Source organism: Eurosta solidaginis, chromosome 5 (assembly GCF_040869045.1).
Source record: "Eurosta solidaginis isolate ZX-2024a chromosome 5, ASM4086904v1, whole genome shotgun sequence".
NCBI lineage: Eukaryota > Metazoa > Arthropoda > Insecta > Diptera > Tephritidae > Eurosta > Eurosta solidaginis.
This window is the reverse complement of record NC_090323.1, coordinates 76,861,193-76,886,010: the sequence shown is the minus strand read 5'-3', so window position 1 is coordinate 76,886,010 and position 24,818 is coordinate 76,861,193. Positions and strand designations below refer to the sequence as shown.

Genomic DNA, 24,818 nt, shown 5'->3' with positions numbered 1-24,818 from the left:
GGAACGTAATTTTTTTTTAAATGAAATGCTTATTTCAACAATCGCTGGACGTATTTGATGTTTTTGGTGTCCGATTTTGATAGATCGGCTTTTCCGCGTGTGACAAAAAATTATTCATTTAAGATGAATTCTTGTGAAGTGTTGTGAAAGTGTAATATCTTTCGCTAGAAAGAACGAAGAGCAATGCATAGTCTTTTAATTGAACATGGAGTTATAAGTGAATATAAGTTGTGTTCGAAAACCGTGCGCGATATCGGGTCGGCTTTTTCGCTGCCGCAATACAAAAACTGTGGTTAAGAACAAAAAAAATATGTGTCATAAAGTGCAATTTTAAATGCAGCATTTGTGGGAACGCAACATCAAAATTTTAGAAATAAGGTTCTTCAATTAGAAGAAATTTTTCTAAGCGGGGTCGCCCATCGGCAGTGTTTTGCATGAAAAGCTCTCAGTGAAAACTCATCTGCCTCGCAGATGCCGTTCGGAGTCGGCATAAAACAAGTAGGTCCCGTCCCGCCAATTTGTAGGAAAATTTAAAAAAAGGGAGCACGATGCAAATTGGGGGAGAAGCTCGGCCTAAAATCTCTTCGGAGGTTATCGCGCCTTACATTTATTTATTTTTTATTTGTGGCAACACTTTTCTCCGGCTCCCAATATTTGTCAATTCGTGGTGATTTTTATTACCGCGCTATACCCCAAAATCGATTTCTTGGAGCAGAACATCGGTATTGTGCGGCACACGGTTGTCTAAATGGATAAATGGAGTTATTTCCAATATCGATATTATGCTCGGTGGGAAGGAAAGATTGTTGTAGTGGATGAAGTAACGATAGGCGACCGGATCTATAACCGTGGACGCTATATTGTAGGACAAAGGGTTGATAAACGCAATACAAAGCTTTATAGTTTCAAAACTTCCGCAACCCAATTGTCAACCTCACCTATGCGAGGGGAATCCTGTTACAAATAAGAGTGTATCAGACACATATTTAGCAGGCGAAGCTCTGGCGACCCCAAGTTCGTCATGGACCGGGGGGGGGGGGGGGGGGGGGGGGTGGGGTGGTATGGCCTTGAAGGTTTAATTTGGTCCTATTAATCGTTCTCGAGATGGTACCTTAATAGTGGTTTGTTACCGGAACGTACCGGATCTATATCCGTCAAAGGACCATCAGCATCGATAACACTACCCAAAGCCTTCGGGGAGTGTTTTTATCGTTAATACAACAACAACAATCGGTATTTGTCATTGAGCTGATTGAAATAAAATGTTTGTGGTACCGGTAGCAGATCAGACAAAAGTAACTTAGCTCGATATAATAAAGCAAAGAATAGCACCAGGGACCACCATTTATTCCGACTGCTGTAACTGGTTAGACTGCTTGGAGGACCATGAACATGTTCACACCAAAGTCAACCACAGTGAGAATTTTGTGGACCCTTCCACCGGAGCTCACACACAAACTATTGAGTGGCTGGCGTGAGCTTTCGCAAAAGCCCCCGATATGGTAGAGAGGAAGAGCGTTTTGATTGCTATATAACCGAGTTTCTGTTTCTTCAGAAATATACAACGTGGTGGGTGAGCGCAAACACAGGATATTTAAGGTCATTGGTTCGCTTAATAGTCCAAGGGATGGATAAAAGCAGAGGACGTAAGTGCACTAAAAATAAAAGACATTTATCAGAAAACCAGTAATAAGTATGTCGATCATTCAAAACCTCAGTTATTCGACAAAGGCGTATGTAAATATGTAAGTCTGTTATTACATAAGCAAATTTTGTATTAATCTTTTCCTTTAATATTTTCAGCCATGCTTCACTGCATTGCGGGTGAAAGTAGGTATACCGGGGAACCGAACACCCAAAAACCATGATGTAATAAAGCCAGGTGTTTTATGTAGTGACAGCTCATTTTGAAAACTCCCATACTAAACGAAGGATGAGAGAAGGGGGAAGAAGATGCCCTTTTGTGAAACAGTATTAAATTTAATACTTTTCTGTATCAAAGTACTAAGTGAATTTTTTTAAATTTTTCATCCTTATATTAATAAAAGTTTACGACAGGGTCTCCGAATGTACTTCAAGTTTGCCATACCACTCCCGAATTAGAGAACATTAGGTACAAGAACCCTTTAAAAAAAGGATAGTGATATATATATAAGTGGCCGCCTTGAATGTTTTATGCAAACTCCGAACTGCATCTGCTAGGGCTGCTGAGTTCTCTCTCAGATACTTTTCATAACAGAACCAGAACCGCCTAGTTTGTGTTCCGAAGGGCAAATGAATAAAAGAATACACAGCGCACTGTATGGGGCAACTTAATGAAGACCACACTCCTGCCCTAATGCTGTCCGTTAAATAGTAGAGTTAGCTTGTTATACAATGAGCAGCTACTTTGCCGAAATAAGGTTCCATACCGAGGCGCTGACGATGAAAATACCAGTGGGCTGCTAAAGTTTGCCATGAGTCTGATGGGTGGTACGGCTAATCATTTTGCTTGAGTAATAAGGTACTCAGGTGGCGAAGGTCTAAGTACCCGGGTATTCCTCGAGGACCCAAAAACTCAGACACCCGAGCAATACGCAAAATCTGTGATCAATGTAGTTTCGACAAATTGTTTGGGCCTTTGTGAATAAAGGTAAGGGTATGTATTTGTATATCAATCCGAGTATGAGTTATTACAGAGTACAAGAAAGGTTGGATAATACCCGGCTATCCAATTACCCGCTAACCAGGGCATTACCTAAATTACTCAGGCAGCCGGCTTCAATAAGATCATAAAAGTTAGCCATGTCGGGCGAGAGCATCGAATCGAGTGATTGCTACATCATATTGGGAACTTCGCACTGCCCCATCCGAGATTCACCCCTAAGTTCTTATCGCCACAAACAACAACCCCAAGCACCGCAGAGGAGATGGCATAATCTGCGGAGCTAAAAATTAAAGGTCGAAGCTGTATAAAAAATGCGCACAAGTATGAAACTTTCTAAACGTAATTCACCATCGAATGGCCTACGGGTAAACTGACCATTAGTATGAAGATGTGCTTAAGGCTAAAACCAGGCGACGTCACTCAGTCATAAACCATTTGAAGGTGCTCTGATGGACCGCATTACAATGTGTAATCTAACACTATTGCTCGCAGTCCGCGGTAGATAAGCTTATATTTGGCTTGAGATCCGGGTTAGTTTTTTAAAGTAACATTAATCTACGTACTGCCGATGAAGAATATTGCATTGTACAAGCCCTTGCAATGCACATACAAGCACTACCTCTGCCACTAAATAACTATATAACACCACTTTTACTTGCATATAACACTACACACTTGTCGACTTTAACGCGAAGGTTAACAAAAACAAAAGTGTACCTGGCTCAAAAAAATATTGCCTCTAGGCTGATATGCCACCCCTTTAAATTGGCAACTCAATTTTTGCAGGCGGAAGAAATGCTTCGGAAGACGCCTTAGAACGGCGAAAATAGGAAAAAAACAACTGAAAAAAAACAAATGTCCCCAATTAGGAAAATTATTAAAATATGTATTAAAATTATTATTTTAAACAAACTACCTTCATTTTGCATCGAAAATGTTCAAATTTCTATCATAATTTTGTATTAAGTTAGCAAATTTTCACAACTTCGAAACATATAAAAGTCAACACAAAATAGAATTAGAAAAAAAAGTGGGGTTGTATAATTTTCCAGGAAATTTTATTTGTGTAGTTTCGCAAAGAGGCAAATTGAGTTTCAGAGTGGGAGTTCAAGATGGCGGATTAGAAAGAGTAGCTGCCAACGTCAGTCACCTTGTAATTGCATGATCCCAAAAACAATCCGTAACGCGCCATTAATGCCTTTTTACATGAGTCGATTTCTTACAACATCAAACCACTTGAACTATAATAAAATTGATGGGTTTCAACGTCAAGTAATATACCACAAAATCGATTCATATGAAAACGGCTTTTCTGCAACCTTCTATGTGGTGTGGAATAGCAAGTTAAAATAAAATTGGTTCCAGATTACGTCGCAGCTTTTTTGACAAATAGCTCGTAGAAAGTTATTGTTGGTTGGTTGACCAATGACAATTTTCCTACGAAAAAGCAAAGCCACAAAACGAATGACGCCGACCCATGATGGAATGATAGAAGGTGGCGGATGTAAACAGTTTCTCGCTCTTACGCCGCCATCTTGAACTCCCTTAGAAATGAGAATGTTGTCGCAGCATGGAAGTAAACAACCGCCACTGAACTAGAAGAAAGCGGTGAGGAAAGATTGACCTCAAATTAATTTACATTTTTATGAACCCAAATTAATTTACATTTTTATGTAGTTATCCATTGTACATAGTTCTACTTTAATATATGTACATCTTATGTATATCGCTTTATACTAGAAGTCTTTCAATTTCATGTTTAATGGATTGAATTTGCCATTTTAATTGTGATCCATCATTTTCGCACAAAAGTGGAGATTGTACGAGAATCGATGGGTTCTGTCTCAGCAGTCATGACAATAATATCGAAAAGACCACGATTATGTCTTTGGTGTCTTTATTAGCTGCCTGTTGCAACAAACTCTGCTCCCATTCCTTTGGATATTTCCCAAATATTATTTTTTTCATGCTGAAATACATTTTGCCGCGCGGGGTAATGCAGCCAAGTAAGGGGTCTGGCAAAGCTGACATAGTCATAACGCCATAGTCACAACCATATTTTTACTTATCCATATCAGTTGGCATTAGGTATTGTTGCCTTAACCTAAAAATCGTGAAATTTTCATCAAAAATAAGAAAACCCAAAAATTACAAACGTATACGAAAAATTTTCACATATTTCTAAACGGCAGGCCATAAAAACTTTACCTCCTGATTTAAGAAATACTATGGATGCATTGTACCATCAAAGGAACCTGAAAACCAACACGTTCAACCTGATTTTTGCGAGCTTTGCCCCAGGAGTAAAAACAGACATTCGAAAAAAGACTGCGTTTTAGCATTTTATGTGGAAAATTACTTTGCACGGAACACGTTAAGTATATGTGCCCATCTTGCTTCGATAGTAACGTAAATGGCACTCTTACCTAAAGACTGATTTTTGTATTTTATTTATTTATTTTGTTACAAGGAGTCTTTTTAATATACTAAAGTATAAATAAAAATTTTGGTTATGTTTTGATTGAATGAATCTATATAATTTTACAGTGTGAATTTCTTAAATAAATACATAATTGCAAAAAAAAAAAAAAATTTCTTGGTATTATAACTATGTTAAAAAAGAAATGTTTAAAAATCTTAACCCATTAAAAGGTTACATCGTTACATGAAGTGAGCAAAATGCTCATGCGCGAGAATCCGTGCTATCTTACGAGGCGCGTTGTCGAGGGTCAACAATGTACTCTACGCCTTATTTCATTAATACCGCTAGCGAATACCTCTACAGCTACTTCGTCAATTGCATGGAGCACTAAAGAGCGCAAACGTCTCAAATATCGTAAAACGCGCGCGTTCAAGCGATACAAACTTTCCGGATCCAATACTGCCTACGCTACGCTGAATTCAGTGTCAGTCCCTACAATTCGGGCGGAGGAGGTTTTATGGCATCTAGAAAAACTAAAGGTTTCCTATTCTGCTGGACCTGGCCAAATTCCATCAAATGTGCTCTATACCTTTAGCTTCTCTGTTCAACGCTTCCCTGAAACAAGGGATGTTTCCCAGGCAGTGGAAGGAGTCCTTTATAATTCCTCTCTATAAAAGTGGTAGCAGATCCTGTGTCACAAATTATAGGGGAATTGCCAAACTGAGTGTTGTTCCAAAGCTTTTCGAATCAATAATCACTAAGCAGCTAGCGCATAGTGTAGCGTCGGTGATTGACTTATCACAACACGGCTTTTAAAAGGGGAGTTCGACTATGTCTCATTTGCTCGAATCCTGGTATCCCACAGTTTCAAGTTTAATTGTGAATCTGATGTTATTTACACTGATTCTGCACAGGGAGCAATTATCGGCATACAATAGTCCGTCCTGTCAGGGATAAAGTCGAAGGTTAGAGTGTCCGAATTCAGCAAGTCCATAGCCCATATCAGTGGATCTCCTACTAAATAATAAACAACTTTTTAAAGAATTTTTGCAATATCTACTCCACCTTTTTATCTCCTTCCCCTCTGTCTATCCCTCTAGCTCCGCCTTTCCCCTCCTTTCCTTTATTTTCTCTCTTCCTTCCCCTTTTACTTTTAGGTACCGTTTTTCTTCTCCTTTCCTTTTTCTTCGTCTTCTTTTCCTTTCCATTTTCCCTCCCATTCTCCTTTTCCGTTCCGTTTTTCTTCTCCTTTCCTTCCCCTTTTCGTTTCCTCTTTCCTTCCCCATGTCTTCTACTTCCTTCCCCTTCCCCTTTTCATTTTCGTTCTCCTTTCCTTCCCCTTATTCTTCCCCTTCTTCTTTTCTTCTCCTTTACCTCTCCAGCCCCCTCTCCTCTCTTCCAACTTTTTATCCCTCTCCTCAGCTCTCTCTCGTTCGCCCTCCCGGTCTCTTACTCTTCTCCATTTCCTTTTCGCCATACTTTTTAATTTTCGTTTCCGTTCCCTTTTCCTTCTTCTATGCCTTCTTCCTCTCCCTTGCTTTTTCCACCCGTATCTCCTATGCTATACCTTTTCCACCCTTATCTGCATTCTCGTATCTATTCTTATTCGTAGGATAGGGACCATTCCCAAGAAGTGGGTTTACCTCTAGTGATATACATCACTCTTTATCACTACTATATAAATATATATTATACTAGACTTTACCCGCTGTCTCGTCCACAAGCAGGGAAAAATATATGAACTGTTCACGTTAACCTGCTTATCGAGTTATTTGTTTTAAAAAAGTAAAAAAAAAATAACTAAATGGGCTGATAACCTGATAGGATCCCCAAATGATCGAAAATGTCCAGAAAAGGCCACGAAATAACCCCGACAGTATCGCGGACGGATCCCGAAACCATTCAGAAATGTTCCTGGAAGGGCCTCCAAATGGTCCCAGAATAGTTACAAAGAGTCCCGAAATGAAAAAGACGCGATTCTAGACTGCTCCAGAGAACCACACAGAAATGATCCCTGAAGGGTACCCAAATTATCCCGGATGGTGCTTGGGAAAGGTTTCTCATTTATCCCGAAATGATCCGGACGTGATCCTGGACGGATTCCGTAAACCATCCAGAAATGATCCCGGAAGGGTCCCAAAATGAAATAGTCCCGAAATGACCCCAACGGGATCATGGAAGGGTCCCAAAATGATCCCGAAAGAGTTCTGAAATGACCCTGACCGGATCCCGAATACCATACAGAAATGATGCCAGAAGGGTCTCCAAATGATACCGAAATATTGCCAAAAATGTTCCGAAATGACCCTGATGGGATGCCGGACGGATCATGAAAACTATCCAGAAATTATGCCTGAAGGATACCGAGAATGTCACGAAAAAACCCCGATGGGATCCCGAAAACCATCCAGAAATGATCCCGGAAACCATCCATAAATGATCACGGAGGGATCCCGGAATCCCAAATGACCCTGACATAGTCCCGGAAAAGTCCCAAAATAACCCGTCGGGATGTCGTACGGATCCCGAAAACTATACAGAATATATTGTGTGTACCGAAAAAGTCCTGAAATGGCTCGACGTGATCCCGGACGGATCCTGAAAACCATGAACTTGAAACCTATGTCCGTCCCCTGGTTCTAAGCTGCTTTCAGCCAAATCGGTTCATCAGTTCTTGAGTTATAGTGTAACTAACACCACTCTCTTTTATATACATATAAAGATTTTTCACGGACAAATTCAACGGTGCAAAAAATGTATTCGTTAAACAATTTGCAAGTAAATATCACTTTTTTTCAAACTGAATCGCATATCAGTTGAAGTGGTGATAAAAACTTTCACTTCACATTTCATAGAACGTGAATTGATCGTCGCCCTCCCTCCCGCCTCCCCAGAACCGATAAAATTTAACATGCAGATGCAACAACAAAATAACATTGTGGTTGCATTTGCATGTTCAATTTCAGTCCGTATCTGGATCACGCTTCATTGGAACGTAACAGCTAAGAAATTTGTAACAGAGCTCTTGTATTAACATAAAGTTATGTTAACACAGCTCCTGTATTCCTGTATTTACATAGGCAATTTAACAGAGCTCTTGTATTTACATAGGCATATAACAGAGCTCTTGTATTCTTGTATTTACATAGGCAATATAACAGAGCTCTTGTATTTACATAGGCAATTATGTTAAAGTTTCTCCCGTGTGGCAGCACGGCGTTATCGGACTGTCAAAGTTGACGTATGTTTTTTTTCTGTTTGATGATGTAAATGAATATAAATAAATTTGCAAAACAGCTGAAGGAACATTCGTTATTTTACGCTGAAGAAAAACAAATGGTGTTTGAATGCGATTAGAAAATAAAACTTAATTTTATACTGAAGGTTCGTTGATAAATTAAGAAAAACACGGAATTACCGACAAAAAGTTGCAAAAGTGCGACCATAATCGAATAACGAAAAATATTCGCGGTAGAATATTGAATTAATCAAATTAAATTGCACACACAACGTAAATTTGATAGTTATAATAGTGGCTACCAGAAAAATCGAATAATTATACCTGACGAACGACATATAAATCTATATATATATATACATATATATAAATATCCAAATCTTCTATTTGCCGGCGCAGATTTCGCCGTGCAAAACTTGTTAAACCAAGGAATATGAATCTATCATTTGCTGGATGTGGCTTTTTGGGCATATATCATGTAGGCGTGGCAGTGTGTTTTAAAAAATATGCGCCGCATCTTTTGTTGGAAAAAATTGGAGGTGCGTCTGCTGGGGCACTTTCTGCGTGCTGTCTTCTTTGCGATTTACCATTAGGTAAGTACACAAATTGTTAAATTAGTGGCAATGTTTTTCAAAATTAACCAGCATAAGTTTTGAGCCGAAACTATCCAAATGGTGCACAATGTGAGAAGGTGTTACAAGGTTCAAATACGAGCGGTATTCAATGTTGTCACGATAAGATGTCGCCGATATTTTCTATGTCGAATCTAGATTCGGTGCTCTTAGGAAGCAGCAAACTGGAAGAAACTTAATCTCCCCGGAAGTATACCCCACAAAAATAATATACAATCATAGTGCTTTGACCATAGTTTTGATGCAATGCAATGTGCTTTTGTTACAGTCAGCGCAAATGCAGCTAGGGTAATGCTCTCCAAACAATCGAAACTCCTACTTATTGTGTTGATGTTGTTTTAGCGATAAGGACACTCCCCGAAAGATTTAGGAAGTGGTACCAAGCCCGACCATCCCGGGAACGATTTGTTATGACCACATGCGACCTAGGTTGTTGTTGTTGTTGTTGTAGCAGTGCTTCGCCCCACCTAACAGACGCGACCAATCACAAACTGTCATCAATATCCTCTAACGGGAGTCCAAGAAAACTTGCTGTTTCAACAGGGGTGGCCCATAGGGAAAAGGGTGTTAGAGGCGTTGGTTCCACATTACAATTAAAGAGATGGTTGGTTGTTGTTGTTGTTGTAGCGATTAGGTTACTCGCCGAAGGCTTTGGGGAGTGTTATCGATGTGATGGTTTTTTGTCGGATACAGATCCGATACGCTCCGGTAACACAGCACCATTAAGGTGCTGGCCCGACCATCTCGGGAACGATTTATATGGCCACATTGAACCTTCAGGCCATCCCTCCCTCCCCACCCCCAAGTTCCATGAGGAGCTTGGGGTCGCCAGAGCCTCGTCTGTTAGTGAAACAGGATTCGTCGCTCGAAGGTGAGGTTGACAATTGGGTTGGAGAAGCTATATGTTGCGCTACACAACCCCTTGAATCCCGAGATGGTTGGTGTCATGTGCTGACACATTGCAAGCGGGGCATACATTTTGTATGTCGGGGTTGATTCTGGATAGGTAAGAGTTTAACCTGTTACAGTATCCAGAACGAAGTTGAGCCAGAGTGACACGCGTTTCCCTGGGGAGTATGCGTTCCTCTTCCGCAAGTTTTGGATACTTTACTTTGAGTACTGGATTCACCGGGCAATTCCCGTCATAAAGGTCCGCCGCCTGTTTGTGGATTTTACCAAGGACCTGCTTGTGTTTTTTCGCTTCATACGGCTGGGTTCTCAGGTGCCGTATTTCCTCAAAATGCTTACGGAGATGGCTCCTTAAGCCCCTAGGCGGTGCTGGCTCGTCAATCAGATTTCTGTTGGTATGCCCAGGTTTCTGGGTATTCAACAGGAACTGTTTGGTCAGCATCTCGTTTCTTTCCCTGATGGGGAGTATTCTCGCCTCATTATGCAGATGGTGTTCTGGGGACATAAGAAGACAGCCCGTGGCAATTCTGAGAGCAGTATTTTGGCAGGCCTGTAGCTTCTTCCAGTGGGTAATTTTTAGGCTTGGCGACCATATGGGTGACGCGTAGCACGTAATCGGCTGGCTAATTGCTTTGTATGTAGTCATGAGCGTTTCTTTATCTTTTCCCCAGGTACTGCCAGCAAGGGATTTGAGGATTTTGTTATGGCTCTGAATTCTCGGAACAATTGCGGCTGCGTGCTCACCAAAATAAAGATCCTGATCAAACGTCACACCCAAGATTTTGGGGTGTAGGACAGTCGGTAGCGTAGAGCCATCGACGTGGATGTTCAAAATGGTCGACATTTGGGACGTCCATGTTGTAAATAAGGTCGCGGAAGATTTAGTCGGTGATAATGCCAGGTTTCGCGAGGCGAAAAAACTGGAGAGATCAGGGAGGTAGCGGTTTATTTTATTGCATAGCTCATCGATCTGTGGGCCTGGGCCTGTGGCCATTACTGTGCAGTCATCGGCGTAGGAAACGATTGTGACTCCTTCCGGTGGTGAAGGTAGCGTAGATATGTAGAAATTAAATAAAAGTGGGGATAGGACACCACCCTGTGGCATCCCTTGTTTAATTCTCCTTGGCTTTGATGTTTCGTTTCTAAATTGCACCGATGCCTGCCGACCACCCAGATAATTTGCGGTCCACCTTTTAAGACATGGGGGAAGGGTAGACCCTTCCAGGTCTTGGAGTAACGAGCCATGGTTGACCGTATCAAAAGCTTTTGATAGGTCTAGCGCTACGAATACTGTTCTATGGTGGGGGTTTTGATTTAAACCGCAATTTATCTGGGTGCTAATGGCATTTAGCGCGGAGGTAGTGCTATGGAGTTTTCTGAAGCGATGCTGATGGGAGGCTAGCTGCAAATTTGCTTGGAAATAAGGGAACAAAATGGCTTCGAGCGTCTTTGCTACTGGCTATAGGAGGGATATCGGACGATACGACTCTCCTATGTTAGCTGGTTTACCAGGCTTTAGTAGCGGGACCACCTTGGCCATTTTCCATTTCTCGGGTATGACAAAGGTGGAAAGAGACAGGTTGAAGACCTACGCTAAATATTTGAAACCCTCTTTCCCTAGGCTTTTAAGCATCGGCATGGCTATGCCGTCTGGGCCCACTGCTTTGGATGGTTTAGCGCGACCAATGGCGTCCTCAACCTCTTTAGCGGTGATGGTGATTGGTGACGCGCTGAATTTGTGTTTATGTGCGTGTCTGTTGGCCCTCCGTCTATCTTTGTTGACCGTAGAATGAATTATATATTGTCGGCAGAAAGCGCTCGCGCATTTTTTCGTATCCGACAGCACTTTGTCGCCAAAGGCGATAGAAACTTTGTTGTTGTTGTTGTAGCGATAAGGTTGCTCCCCGAAGGCTTTGGGGGGTATTATCGATGTGATGGTCCTTTGCCGGATACAGATCCGGTACGCTCCGGTAACACAGCACCATTAAGGTGCTAGCCCGACCATCTCGGGAACGATTTATATGGCCACATTTAACCTTCAAACCATCCCTCCCTCCCCACCCCCAAGTTCCATCAGGAGCTTGGGGTCGCCAGAGCCTCGTCTGTTAGTGAAACAGGATTCGCCGCGGATAGGTGAGGTTGAAAATTGGGTTTGAAGAAGCTATATATTGCGCTGGCAACCTGAGGTTGCGCTACGCAGCCCCTTGAATCTGGTATTTTAGTCGCCTCTTACGGCAGGCATACCTACCGCGGGTATATTCTGACCCCCTAACCTCGCCGAGATCGAGCTGTCGTATAAGGTCACGTTCTCTCGCTAAATTTGCGGCCTCCGCCGGGAATTCTACCGGCGGGAATGAAACGTGCCGAGGCGGATTCAATGACCTTGCGGAAAGCACGCTCCCTTTGGCGGGCATCAGTCGGGATAGGGAGGGCAGCAGATTGGTTGTCTGTAAAGGATTTGTATTCGTCCCACTTTCCTTTTTTTAAGTTTATGAAAGTGCGTTTTTCTGTGACGATGAAGTCGGCGGTACGCTCGAGCGAAATAAGTATAGGCAGGTGGTCAGTTGCCAATGTTACCATCGGCTGCCAGTTGACGCGGTTTACGAGTTCTGCGCTCACGATTGAAATATCCGGCGAACTGTGACAGCTTCCTACCATACGTGTGGGGGCGTCTCCGTTTATTGTGCAGAACGTCGTTTCTTCTATTTGATCCGCCAACATCTCACCCCTACTGTCCGCCCGCAATTATCCGTTGTCGAAACAAAGATGGCAACCCTTTTTTCTGTATTCTATTTTACTATTTTTACCTTCGTTAATTACAGTTGAAATGTGACGTTTAAAGAAGAAGCACTTCAATAAAATTTTCTTTCCATAAAAGCGAATTGTGCAACTGTTAATTAAACGTGTTTTCTTTTGTGCGCTTATCTTTTTTATTCACTTAATTGGTTCGGTCAAAAGGACTTCTAAAACATTTAAAAGGTTATGTGCCCAGAGAGCTTCAGTGAATAAATTAAAAGAGATTAATACAACTGAGTCAAGTCGTCGTACTGTATAAAGTTGCGCGCACATTTAGAAAAGTCGTCTCGTCGTAGCGTAAATAAAATAGAGCATGTGGAAATAATTGGTGTGTTACAGAGCAAAGAAAGCATCGTCGCATGAGGTAAAATCTAATTTCACTACCTTATAAAAATTGCATCAACATTATAGGATTCCCGTATCACGTTTGTGCATACAATATTGTACATATATTCGTTCGCAGACTAGTAGGCACAACAACAACAAGTTTTATGTAAAGTTGCTTTGTCGTCGCACAACAACTAAAGTTCAGTTAAAATGGATGGAAATAAAAATGAAAACAATTTTAGTGGCCACGTATTAAATGGTTCAAACTATCGCTTATGGAAATTCTAGGTAATTTGACCAAGAATATAGAAGGGATAGTACCGGCAGAAAATGCACCAGAGGATGAAAGGAATATTTTTGAAAGAAATGAAGGTAAAGCCATGAATGCTATATTTCAATCGCTGGATATAGAACGCGCAAATCTTGTTCTAACATGCAAAACCGCTAAAGAAATAATGGACAAATTGGAAAGTGTGTACGAAAAAAATTCGGAAATTCGTGCCATGACTTTGAAGAATATTTTTCACTCAAGATGAAGGATGATGAAAATGTCGCTTCGTACGTAGCCAAAGCAAATCAATTAGCATCAGAGATTAAGCAACAAGGTGAAAAATTGTCTGACAAATTGAAGATGGTACGTATTATTAGTAGTTTGCCTGTAAAGTTCAACAACTATAAAACTGTTTGGTATAATACAAAAGAAACTCGTATAATTGATACGCTTATGGCATCTTTGCAATTAGAGGAGGATAATTTGAATCGAATGAACAATGAACAGAATGATTCATCAGATGCGGGAATTGTTGCTAGGTTTAAACACAATAAACACAAAGACTCCAAAAAAGATTTCAAGCCAAAGTCAAATGTTGATGAATTGAAGAAGAGAACGAAATGCAATGCTTGTGGTCAAATTATCCATTGGGCAAAAGATAAAAAATGTCCAAAGAAAACAAATTCGTCGAATAGCAATAAAACTGCAAATAAAAAGGAACTGGCATGGTGTACAGTAGTATATTCGGACAAATCAAACGAATTAAATCCAGATTACTGGTGTGCTGATTCAGGTGCAACAAGTCCCATGACTTTTCGTCGTGAGTGGTTCTCAGAGCTAAGAGAACAAGTGGTCAAGTAAAATTAGCCGACCGTAATCGTGTCCAGATTCATGGAATTGGTACCATTCTTATAGATGCTAAGGTAAACAATCAGTGGGAGCAGCGTCGTCTTGAAAACGTGATGTATGTTCCAGAACTTGGTGAAAATTTGTTTTCGACAATAGTTATGACAGATAAAGGTTCTAAAGTTTTATTTGAAAGTGGCGGTTGCAAAATACTTGATCAACAGCGTAAAATCGTTGCACTAGGTAAGCGTGGTAAAATGAAACAAATACGCATGGAATTTCGTGTACGTACAAATGAGGTTGCAAATGTTGCAGCTGTTTCGCTCGAGCAGTGGCATTGTCGATTGGGCCACGTCAACATCAATTCAATAAGAAAAATTGTTAAAGATGGTCTCATTACAGGTGTCGACTTGTCCAACATTGAAAGATTTTTTTGTAAGGATTGTCAATACGGAAAAATGACGAGATCAACTCATAAGGAATCGATCAAGCGACTATCAGTTGCTGGAGAATACATGCATGCAGGTTTATGTGGTCCCATGGAAGAAATTGGAATTGGTGGCGCTCGTTACTTCTTGTTGATTAAAGACGAAGCAACAACGTTTCGTTTCACATATTTTATAAAGTCGAAAAGTGAAGTACATGGATGCTTGAGCTCTTTCATTCCAATGGTACAGAAGGCTTTTGGTTTTCAAATTAAATTTTTTCGTTCCGACAATGGTACTGAATTTGTCAACGAAGAAGTCAAGAAATTGTTAAGAAATTATGATATTCAAATCGAATATATTGCACCGTATACTCCAGAGCAAAATGGGAGAATTGAACGTGATAACCGAACAATTCAAGAATGTGCAAGAACTATGCTTATTGCTAGTGGTTTACCAAAATATCTATGGTCTGAAGCTGTTCTTACAGCAACGTAATTATTGAACCGCACAACAAATAGCTAGTGTCCAGGGAGTACACCTTATGAAAAATGGTTTGGTCGAAAACCATGTTTGGATCACATCAAAATATTTAGAACAGAATGTTTTGTTCAAGTTCCAAAACAAGCGGGTCGACAAAAGTGGGATCCAGAAGCAAAGAAAGTATTTTTGATTGGATTTGAGCCCACAACCAAAAACTTTCGACTATTTGATCCGAACAACAGAAAGATATTTCTCAGCTGTAATGTCCGTTTTAATGAGCAAGTATCAAAAAATGTCCGTTTTAATGAGCAAGTATCAAAAAAATGTGTACTTCGGGATGACATTGATACTGATGATGAAGAAGTGTCTGAAAATGCTTCAGGTGAAATCGTCGTTGAATCAGTTGATAATAATGATGTTTTTCTTGACGCTGAAGGAGAATCAACTGCGGAAACTCATGAACGGGTTCGACCCCAGAGAAGTAATCAATGCTACGATCTGCGAGAAAATGTAAAGAGTCCAGATCGTTTAATTGAAAGTGGATTTTCAGCAACAATTGTTGAACCAAAAACATTTGAAGAGGCAATGAACTCACCCGATGCACAACAATGGAAGAGTGCAATGGATGGCCCCCAGCGGGTAAGGGGGTCAGAATATACGCGCGGTAGGTATGCCTGTCGTAAGAGGCGACTAAAATACCAGATTCAAGGGGTATGTAGCGCAATCCTTCAGGTTGCCAGCGCAATATATAGCTTCTCCAAACCCAATTGTCAACCTCACCTATCCGCGGCGAATCCTGTTTCACTAACAGACGAGGCTCTGGCGACCCCAAGCTCCTCATGGAACTTGGGGGTGGGGAGGGAGGGGATGGCCTGAAGATTTAATGTGGCCACATAAATCGTTCCCGAGATGGTCGGGCTAGCACCTTAATGGTGCTGTGGTATCGGAGCGTACCGGATCTGTATCCGGCACAGGACCATCACATCGATAACACTCCCCAAAGCCTTCGGGGAGCAACCTTACCGCTACAGCAACAACAACAACAACAGTGCAATGGATGAGGAGTAATTCATTGATCAAGAATCACACATGGGATTTGGTAGAGCCACTAGATGATCAGAAAATTATTGATAATCGTTGGGTGTTTAAAATCAAAGAAAACACTAATTGAGAGATATAAACCGCGTCTTGTGATTCGTGGGTTCACTCAGCAATACGGTGTCGATTACGAAGACACCTTTAGTCCTGTCGTCAAATATACATCGATTCGTGCAATTCTGTCTCTAGCGGCAATGAATAAAATGCTGCTAAAGCAGTTCGACACTAAAACTGCATTTGTGTACGGTGAGCTGAAAGAAAACGTGTTTATGAAGCAGCCAGTCGGCTATAATGACAACAGTGGACGCGTATGCAAGCTGATCAAAAGTTTATATGGTCAGAAACAGGCATCACGATGTTGGAATGAAAAATTAACGTAATTTCTTTGCAAATTTTATTTCACACAAAGTGATTCAGACTCATGCGTTTTCATTCGGCGAAAGGATAAGACAATAACGATCATCGCGAGTTATGTAGATGATGGGTTGATGGTAACAAATAACTTTACTGAAATTGATTCGATAGTTTCACACCTGCAAGACAATTTTGAAGTAAAAGTTATCGAGGCAAAGCGATTTTTGGGTCTCGAAATTGATCAACGTCAGGATGGTTCAATACGCATACATCAGCAGGCTTATGCTAAAAGGTTATTGAATCGGTTTGGTATGATTGAAAGCAAAACCGTATCAACTCCAATGGATAACAATCAGAACCTTGGTGATTTCGCACGAGATGAGCATGATGCTGTATATCCATATCGTGAAGCGTCTGTAGTTTAATTTACTTGGCTATTGGGACACGACCAGACATAAGCTACGCAATTGGTGTGGTAAGTCGATATTTGGAACAGCCTAGCTCAGCACACGTAACTGCGGTGAAACGCATATTCAAGTACATTAAGGGCACGATCGTTATGGGTATTGTTTATAAAAATGATTGTGTTCTTGATTTGGTCGGCTACAGTGATGCCGATTAGGCTGGCGATAGCGAAACAAGACGATCGACGAGTGGGTATGTTTTTCATATTGGGTCCGGTGTCGTAAGCTGGGCTCAGTAAGGAAAAAATCGGTCTCAACATCGACAACGGAATCTGAATATGTGGCGGCTTGTCAGGCAATCAAGGAACTAATCTGGCTTAAAAGTTTTTTAATTAGTTTGTTGTATGAACCAAAACTAAAACAACACTATATATGGACAATCAACGCGCAATTCGTTTAATCAAGAATCCCGTCTTTCATAAAAGAACCAAGCACATCGATGTCCAGTACCGTTTTATCCGAGAAAAATTTCAAGATGGTCAATTCAACTTAGGATATATAAATACTTGTGAGCAGATCGCGGATATATTAATGAAAGCATTGAATAGGAATCGTCATAAATACTTGTGCAATTTTATTATTTATTTACTTATTTATCAGTCTACAAATTAAACAATTATACAGACCAAATATACCGACACTTAATTCTCAGATGTAATACACGATATAAACAACATAAGCAGTCATCAAATTTAAAGTAATATTTAAACAGTATTTAATAAACGCTTGAAAATTTCAATTAAAAACTTAGAAGTAAGCAAAAGTTAAAATGTGTTAAAATGTACTCATGAAGGAGCTATTAAATAATAATTTATGAAATTGACAACAAAAAAGCAAATTAATAGTCGATAAAATATATACAGAATAGAATTTATACAGAGTAAATTTGATTGCATTCATATAAAAATAATGATCACAACGCAATTTTGCAAACAAGTTTCAAGTAACTGGTACTTCATATTTGAAACAGAGGGTTGAACAGTATATCACGGTTTAGCGTTCTTTGCTTCATTTCAAATTTAATGTAGTTAAAAGGTATTTTTTAATACCAAGAAACGAGTCGCAGACGTCTAAATTTTTACAGTGTTTATTAAAATCACGACATAAACAGCGAAGTGGTTCGTGCATTTCATAGATTTTTAGAAGGATCCCATGGTAAGTGTATTAAAGCGAAAAGCAAAAATTGTTTCTGGACCGATTCCAGCTTGTCAGAATTAACCTGATAACGCGGATTCCAAATTATTGAAGCATATTCCAAAGTAGGTCTGACCAATGATATAAAAAGAGTTTTTGTAACGTGTGGGTCATTAAATTCTTTAGACGAACGTTTAACGAAAGCCAAAGTACCTTTAGCGCTATTCACGCAAGATTCAATATGAAGTTTAAAATCGAGTTTTGGGTCCATTGTAACGCCTAAATCAATAAAGTTAGTGACTTGCTTGATTACATAGTCGCCAATAACATAATCATGGGATTGGAAGCACTTCCTTGTAAAACACATGAACTTACATTTAGGTAGGTTTAGTGACATGGCGTTTACATTACACCAGTCACCTAGACTATTCAGATCAGCCTGAAGACATGCCCCATCCACGGGTGAGCGGATAGGCATTACAAGTTTGACATCATCAGCGTACATCAACGGCTTGCAGCTCTTCAAAACACTAGGAAGGCCATTAATGAACAACAGGAACAAAACCGGACCAAGATGGCTGCCTTGAGGAACACCAGAAGTTACGTTTATGAACCGAGACCAACAATTATTAAATATAACTGTTTGTTTTCTTTCCTTCACATAAGAAGAAACCCAAGATAGAAACAAAGGAGGAAATCCTAACCGATTAAGTTTGAATAAAAGTATAGAATAAGAAACTTTATCAAATGCCTTACTAAAATCAGTATAAATAACATCAATTTCACAATTAGTCTTAAAACTGTTGGATACAAAGGTTGTAAACTCGAGCAAGTTGGGCACCGTTGATTTACCCTTGCAAAAGTTATGTTGTGAAAAGTCAATTAATGAAGATACTCTAAAAGTAATCTGTTTTGTGATAATCAATTCAAATAGCTTAGGAATAGTGTTGAGTTTGGCTATTCCTCTATAATTTATAACCCACGTTCTGCTTCCATTTTTATGCAGTGGTATAATGAATGATTTTTTCCACTTCTTGGGGAATACCCCTTGCTTCAGGGACGCATTAAACAAACAGGCTAGAGGTCGATATAAGTATCGAGCACAAGATTTCAGCATTACCGACGGAATTTGATCCGGACCACTAGAGTACGAAATTTTGAGATTTTCCAGATGAGTTAAAACATCATCAGTACATATATATGGGACTGCCTGGGAATCCAGAGGAGACAATCTGAAAGAATAATTCGATGGCGGGTAATCATAGGTGTTTGAATAATTAGATTCGAAGAAATCCGCAAACATATTAGCAATTTCGAAGCTATCGTTGGAAATCTGATCATTTAGCTTCATTGTAGAAGGAAACCCTTTTATCTTCCTTTTTGAATTAACGAAGCTGTAAAACGACTTAGGATTGACAAAAATTTGGCTTTTAATCGTACTGATATAGTTCTTGTAACAAATTCTCTTCAATGTGTTATATTTGTGACGTAGAATTGAGTAGGCCGCATAGTCAGTCATTGATCCAGAAAGTTTGTAACGTTTGAATGAACGCGTCTTCTGATTTTTCAGGCGTTTCAATTCTTTAGTGCTCCAAGCCGATGATGATATAGCAGTGGTTTCGGATGTAGGTATGCATTTTTTAAATATTCCGTATAATTCATTATTAAAATGGGATATACTCTCATCAATATCCCCATCTTACTCAGGCCAATTTATTCTCGATACTTCGAGTATTACTTTAGACCAATTGGCTTTTCTAAACAGAAATCGGTGAGGGGTCTTTCGCACTACGTTCGAGGAACGCTCAGATAAATTATGAGATTCCATAAACATCACGAGAGCAGGATGATACACATCTTCAGGCAGGGCAAGGGGATCGCATCGATTTACAAAACAATTTGAATCGTCTGAGAAAATTAAATCCAAGCATTTACAGAATTTATTCTGAATGTTGTTAATTTGAAAAAGTCCAACATCTGCAAACTCGTTTAGGAAATCATAGTGGATAGCGCGAGAAGAAGTAGGGACGATAAGACTCCATGACACACATGGCAGATTAAAATCGCCAAGTACAGTGACAGAATCACAGGCCCTGGCAGTACTGCACACAGATTCGCTATTGAGGAATGATTCAAATATAAGGAAATGTCAGATTGTGGGGGAATGTAGTTGGCTATAAAATATTTGTAGGTTGAGGAAAGTTTTACTCTCACACAAAGAAACTCAGCATCCTCAAAGTCAGGAAAATGTAATTCCCCCGCGGAAAACCTAGTGTGAACGGCAATTAACACACCTCCACCAGCTCTGGCCAGTCGGTCTTTTCTAAACACTTGAAACGAACTCGATAAAACTTCAGCCTTAAAAACTGTTGGTTTTAGCCAAGTCTCAGTAAAAACGAGTACATCGTAAGAACTCTCATGACTCAGTAGAAAAATTTCCGTTAGTTTGGTACTCAACCCCCTAACGTTCTGATAAAATATACTAAGTGAGATATTATTTACGTTTTATAAGACATAATTTAAGTTTGTACCACTTCTGGAGTGTTGCCTGGCAAGTTATTTGATGCATTTAAAGTAGCGCGGTCACGGTTCGACTTTCTAGTAAACAAATGCACCACAGAGTGCTTCGGCCAGAAAGTAGAATCGAGTACTCTATCAAAAAATTTGTCAGGAACTAAGATTCTGAAAGAAGAGATCTCTCTCCCAGACAGCAGTCACCTCCCTAGGAGCACCAGTTTCTAAAGTAACCGATTCAGAAACAGGGGCTGTGATTGGGGCTGCGAGTGCGGTTGTTGTTACAGCAGTCGAATGATCACCAGAATTGGGTTGAATAGCAGGAACATTAACACCATCAGAATCATCAGCATTAACAGAATTAGTGCTGTTCCCAACAGCATTCACTTTTTTTTGAAGCTTGAGTCTTGTTCTTACTAGACATTGCAAAGTTGTAGCAGTACTGGGGTTAACAGTTGTATTGGGAATATCATCAGTATTAACAGGTGCTGTCAATCGTTTAGCATAAGACATTTATGTATTGAAATCACGGGAGGAGGTGGTGAGTGTACACAAAAAGGCTCACTATTGTTATCAGCAGAAATTGGACTAGCATAAACAGGTGATCGGGCGAGCAAATGGCAATGTATACATGGCTGCATTAGTGTAGGTGAAATCGATAGAGTATGAGGTTTGAGCGCGCAACTAATATTACCACTACTAAACGAGTTCGGATTACTGATAGAGCTTAGAGCTGACAACATTTTTTATTTTATTTATGCCATCAGCCATCACCTCCATACACCTTTCATTGTTTTTGTTAGAGTCGTCTTCATTATCTTTAAAATGTTTTTTGATGACATTTTTTATATCACCCATCTCCGCAAACAAATCCTTAAATTTAAGGTCCAAGGCGAGCATTGTGGACTCCAATGTAGCTTTATGGGATGCCAACACAGCGTCGTAGGCGTTACAAAGCTTGCCGTAGGCATTTAGGCAATCCGCGCACATATAACTTAGGTGGTGGTTCTTCGTGAGAAAATTCACGTCGTACTCTGAAAAGTTGCCTTCACAGCAATAACGATGGTAGACATTCTTGCAAAAGCCACCACAAGGCACAATAAGGGTATCCGAACGCGAAAAATACTTGTCGCACTTGGCACAATACTTATCCATTACACCAGATATCGTAATAGGTAAAATAAATAAAAACTGGACGAAAAGAATAAAAAACAGAGAGCGAGATAAAACACGTCTGTTCAGCACGAACGCAAGAACCGCAATTTGATGGAGATGACATCATAAGAGAATGTCGCCGATTTTGTCGAAACATTGTCGAAACAAAGATGGCAACCCTTTTTTCTGTATTCTATTTTACTATTTTAACTTTCGTTAACTACAGTTGAAATGTGACGTTTAAAGAAGAAGCACTTCAATAAAATTTTCTTTCCATAAAAGCGAATTGTTCAACTGTTAATTAAACGTGTTTTCTTTTGTGCGCTTATCTTTTTTATTCACTTAATTGGTTCGGTCAAAACGACTTCTAAAACATTTAAAAGATAATGCGATTGTTGCCAGTGAGTAAGGCGCTAATATTAGAGCGGTATCCACTGGGGCAACAGGTGGCAGGAGGGATGTAGATGTTGATGATTTCCAGGTTTGCATCGCCTGACTGGACAGATAAGCCTTGACGCTCTAAGGCACTGTCCCTGCGGTCGAATGCGGCCAGGATCAAATATATGATATTGCACAGAGTGGTGTATGATAAACGCGAGACCGCCACCATTTCTGCTCTCGCGATCTTTTCTGTGGACATTATACCCAGAACAGGTCTGCAGTGCAGATCTTGCTGTGAGTTTAGTCTCTTGAATCGCAGCAATGCGGATGGTGTGCCGCTTCATGAAATCGACTATCTCCGTGATCTTCCCAGTTAATCCATTATAGTTTAACTGCAGAAGTCTAAGTGCATAGGGGGAGACGTCGCCACTCTGGGAGTAAGTGACTTGTGACTACGCCTGGTTTGTGGAAGGCTAGGTCGCAACTGCTGTTGTGGCCCTGGGACTGGACGTCCTTGGGTAAGCATTGGGGTACCCGGTGTATTTGGGTATGCGGCCTGGCAACATGGCGCAATGAAAGCCGTCGAGGGGTTGCCATCGCGGAGACCAGAACATCTAGGAAAGTGGCACCGTCCATTGCAGGCGCTGCATTGGGCGGATGTCGCAAACATATATATTCTGTGCTGGCAAACGGTGCAAAGGGAGGTGGGGATTAAGAGTCTGTTTCCCTGACCTACACAATTGCTGCCGGAAAAGAGGGGAGAGAAGACGGGGGTAGGGGCTGATGCTCGGCATTGTTCCCGACTCTACTACGGAGATTGTAGGTATGAGTGGGAGCAGCCGTAAGAGTTGGTGGCGCCGTGGAGCGCGAGCAACAGCGGGTACTTGTTGTGGCTTGCTGAGCAGCGGGGTGCTGGAAGGTAGTGGGGGGCGCTAAGGCGCAGACTACGGGACGTCCTAGGGCGTGAACAGCAAGGAGCCACAAAAGATTTATAAAAGTTACGTGGACGTCGGGTTTTGGGATCAAGCCCAGAACAACCTGTCCGATGCAACCATCCCTTACCTGAGACACACTGAAAAGAGTATGACCGTCCTGAAAAGATTCTTTTTCGGCAGATGCAGCAAAACCATTTCTCAGGACCGGGTTCAGGAGACGGACCCTGATTGGGTTCGATACTTTCCCGGAGCAAGAGAATATGGAGCAGTCCCGCTGCAAGGAGCTGCTGGGATGATGACAGTTTGTGGGATGGACGCAACAAATTAAATAGGGTTACACTGAAATGGCAGTCCTTGGTCGGGAAAAATCCCGAGTCGCCCGATACATAGAACCGACGGCCTTGGAAAGCGTCTATGTAGGTGGTGTTCGGGGGTCATAAGGAGACATCCGGTGGCAGGTCTGATTGCAGCATTTTGACAGGCCTGTAGCCTTTTCGGGTATGTGTTTTTCAAACCAGGCGACAAAACTGGTGACGCGTAGCTCATGAGCGGCCGGCCAATCGCTTTCCCCAGGTGCTGCTGGCAAGCGACTTGGGGATTTTGTCGCGGTTTTTGACTTTAGATACAATTTCGGTGGCATGCGCCTTGAAGGTTAGAGTATTATCGAACGTGACTTTGGGTGACTGACAGTCGGTAGTGTGACACTATCCAATATTTGCGACATCTGTTCCTTCCACGTCGTAAACAGTGTGTCCATGGATTTTGTCGGTGATAATGGTGATAATGCCAGGTTGCGCTAGGTGAAGAATTGAAAAGATCGGGAGATAGCTGTTTATTTTAGAAAATAATTCATCAAACCGACGCTTGGCGACCGTTGAGATAATTTGCGGTCCATCTTTTTAGACAAGGGGGAAGGTGTGAGCCTTTTATGTCTTAGAGTAGCGCTTCGTGGTTGACTGTGTCAAAAGCATTTGACAAGTCAAGTGCCACGAGCACGTAATTAATCTGGGTGTTTATGGCATTCAGCCCGGTGGTGGTGCTGTACATTTTGCGGAAGCCATGTTGGTGGGTGGCTAGGCGAAGATTTGACGTGAAATGAGGTGCCAAAACGGTTTCCATTGTCTTCGCTGCTGCGACATTAGTGATATCGGTCGATATGACTCGCCTACGTTAGCTGGTTTGCCAGGTTTTAGTAATTAGTAAATTAGGAATTATCTTTGCCATTTTCCATTGTTCAGGAATGACAAAGGATTTCAGCCAGGCATGCTTAACGAACGAAACGATATCATTTCGTTACGATAATCAACGTTAATAAACGAAACGAAGTGACTTCGTTTCGTTTATTAGCGTTGATTATCGTAACGAAATGATATCGTTTCGTTCGTTAAGCATGCCTGATTTCAGCTACAGGTTGAAAACATGCGTTAGGTAGTTTTTTCCCTCAGCGCCGATGTGTTATAGAATTGGCATGGCTATTCCGTCTGGGCCTATTGATTTGGAGGGCTTGGCCTTGTGGATGGCTGCTTCAACCTCTGTGCGGGTGATAGTAATGGGTGGCACGTCGTGTTTGTGTTTATGTGGCCGTCTGTTTGCCCGAAGACAGGCAATCTACGCTGCATACGAAATCTGTACGCAAATTTTTGTAATTAAATTACAAAATCGTCTTTAGCCACGTCAAAATCGTGAAACGTATATCTTCAAAGTGAGAAAAGGTATTTAAAAACAAAAAAAGGTTCGTAAGACGTTGCTAGAGTGATTAACTGACTTTGCATTCCGAAACAAAAAAC

The 24,818-nt window shown here is 40.9% G+C and overlaps 2 protein-coding genes across 9 annotated transcripts in view; one reads left to right on the top strand and one right to left on the bottom strand.

The window, feature by feature from the left end:
* LOC137253063 (protein transport protein Sec24C-like) overlaps positions 1-24,818 on the bottom strand; it is a 584,014-nt gene that overhangs the window by 211,327 nt on the left and 347,869 nt on the right. The gene's annotated exons all lie outside the window — the stretch shown is intronic.
* bmm (brummer) overlaps positions 8,332-24,818 on the top strand; it is a 263,847-nt gene continuing 247,360 nt past the window's right edge. For all 5 annotated transcript variants that reach the window (XR_010947612.1, XR_010947614.1, XR_010947613.1 and 2 more), the window contains exon 1: positions 8,332-8,900. Coding sequence is in view for 2 of the 5 variants with exons in the window: in XM_067757478.1 (XP_067613579.1) it covers positions 8,741-8,900 (160 nt within the window). In the remaining 3 variants the exon portion in view is untranslated. The remainder of the gene's footprint in view (positions 8,901-24,818) is intronic.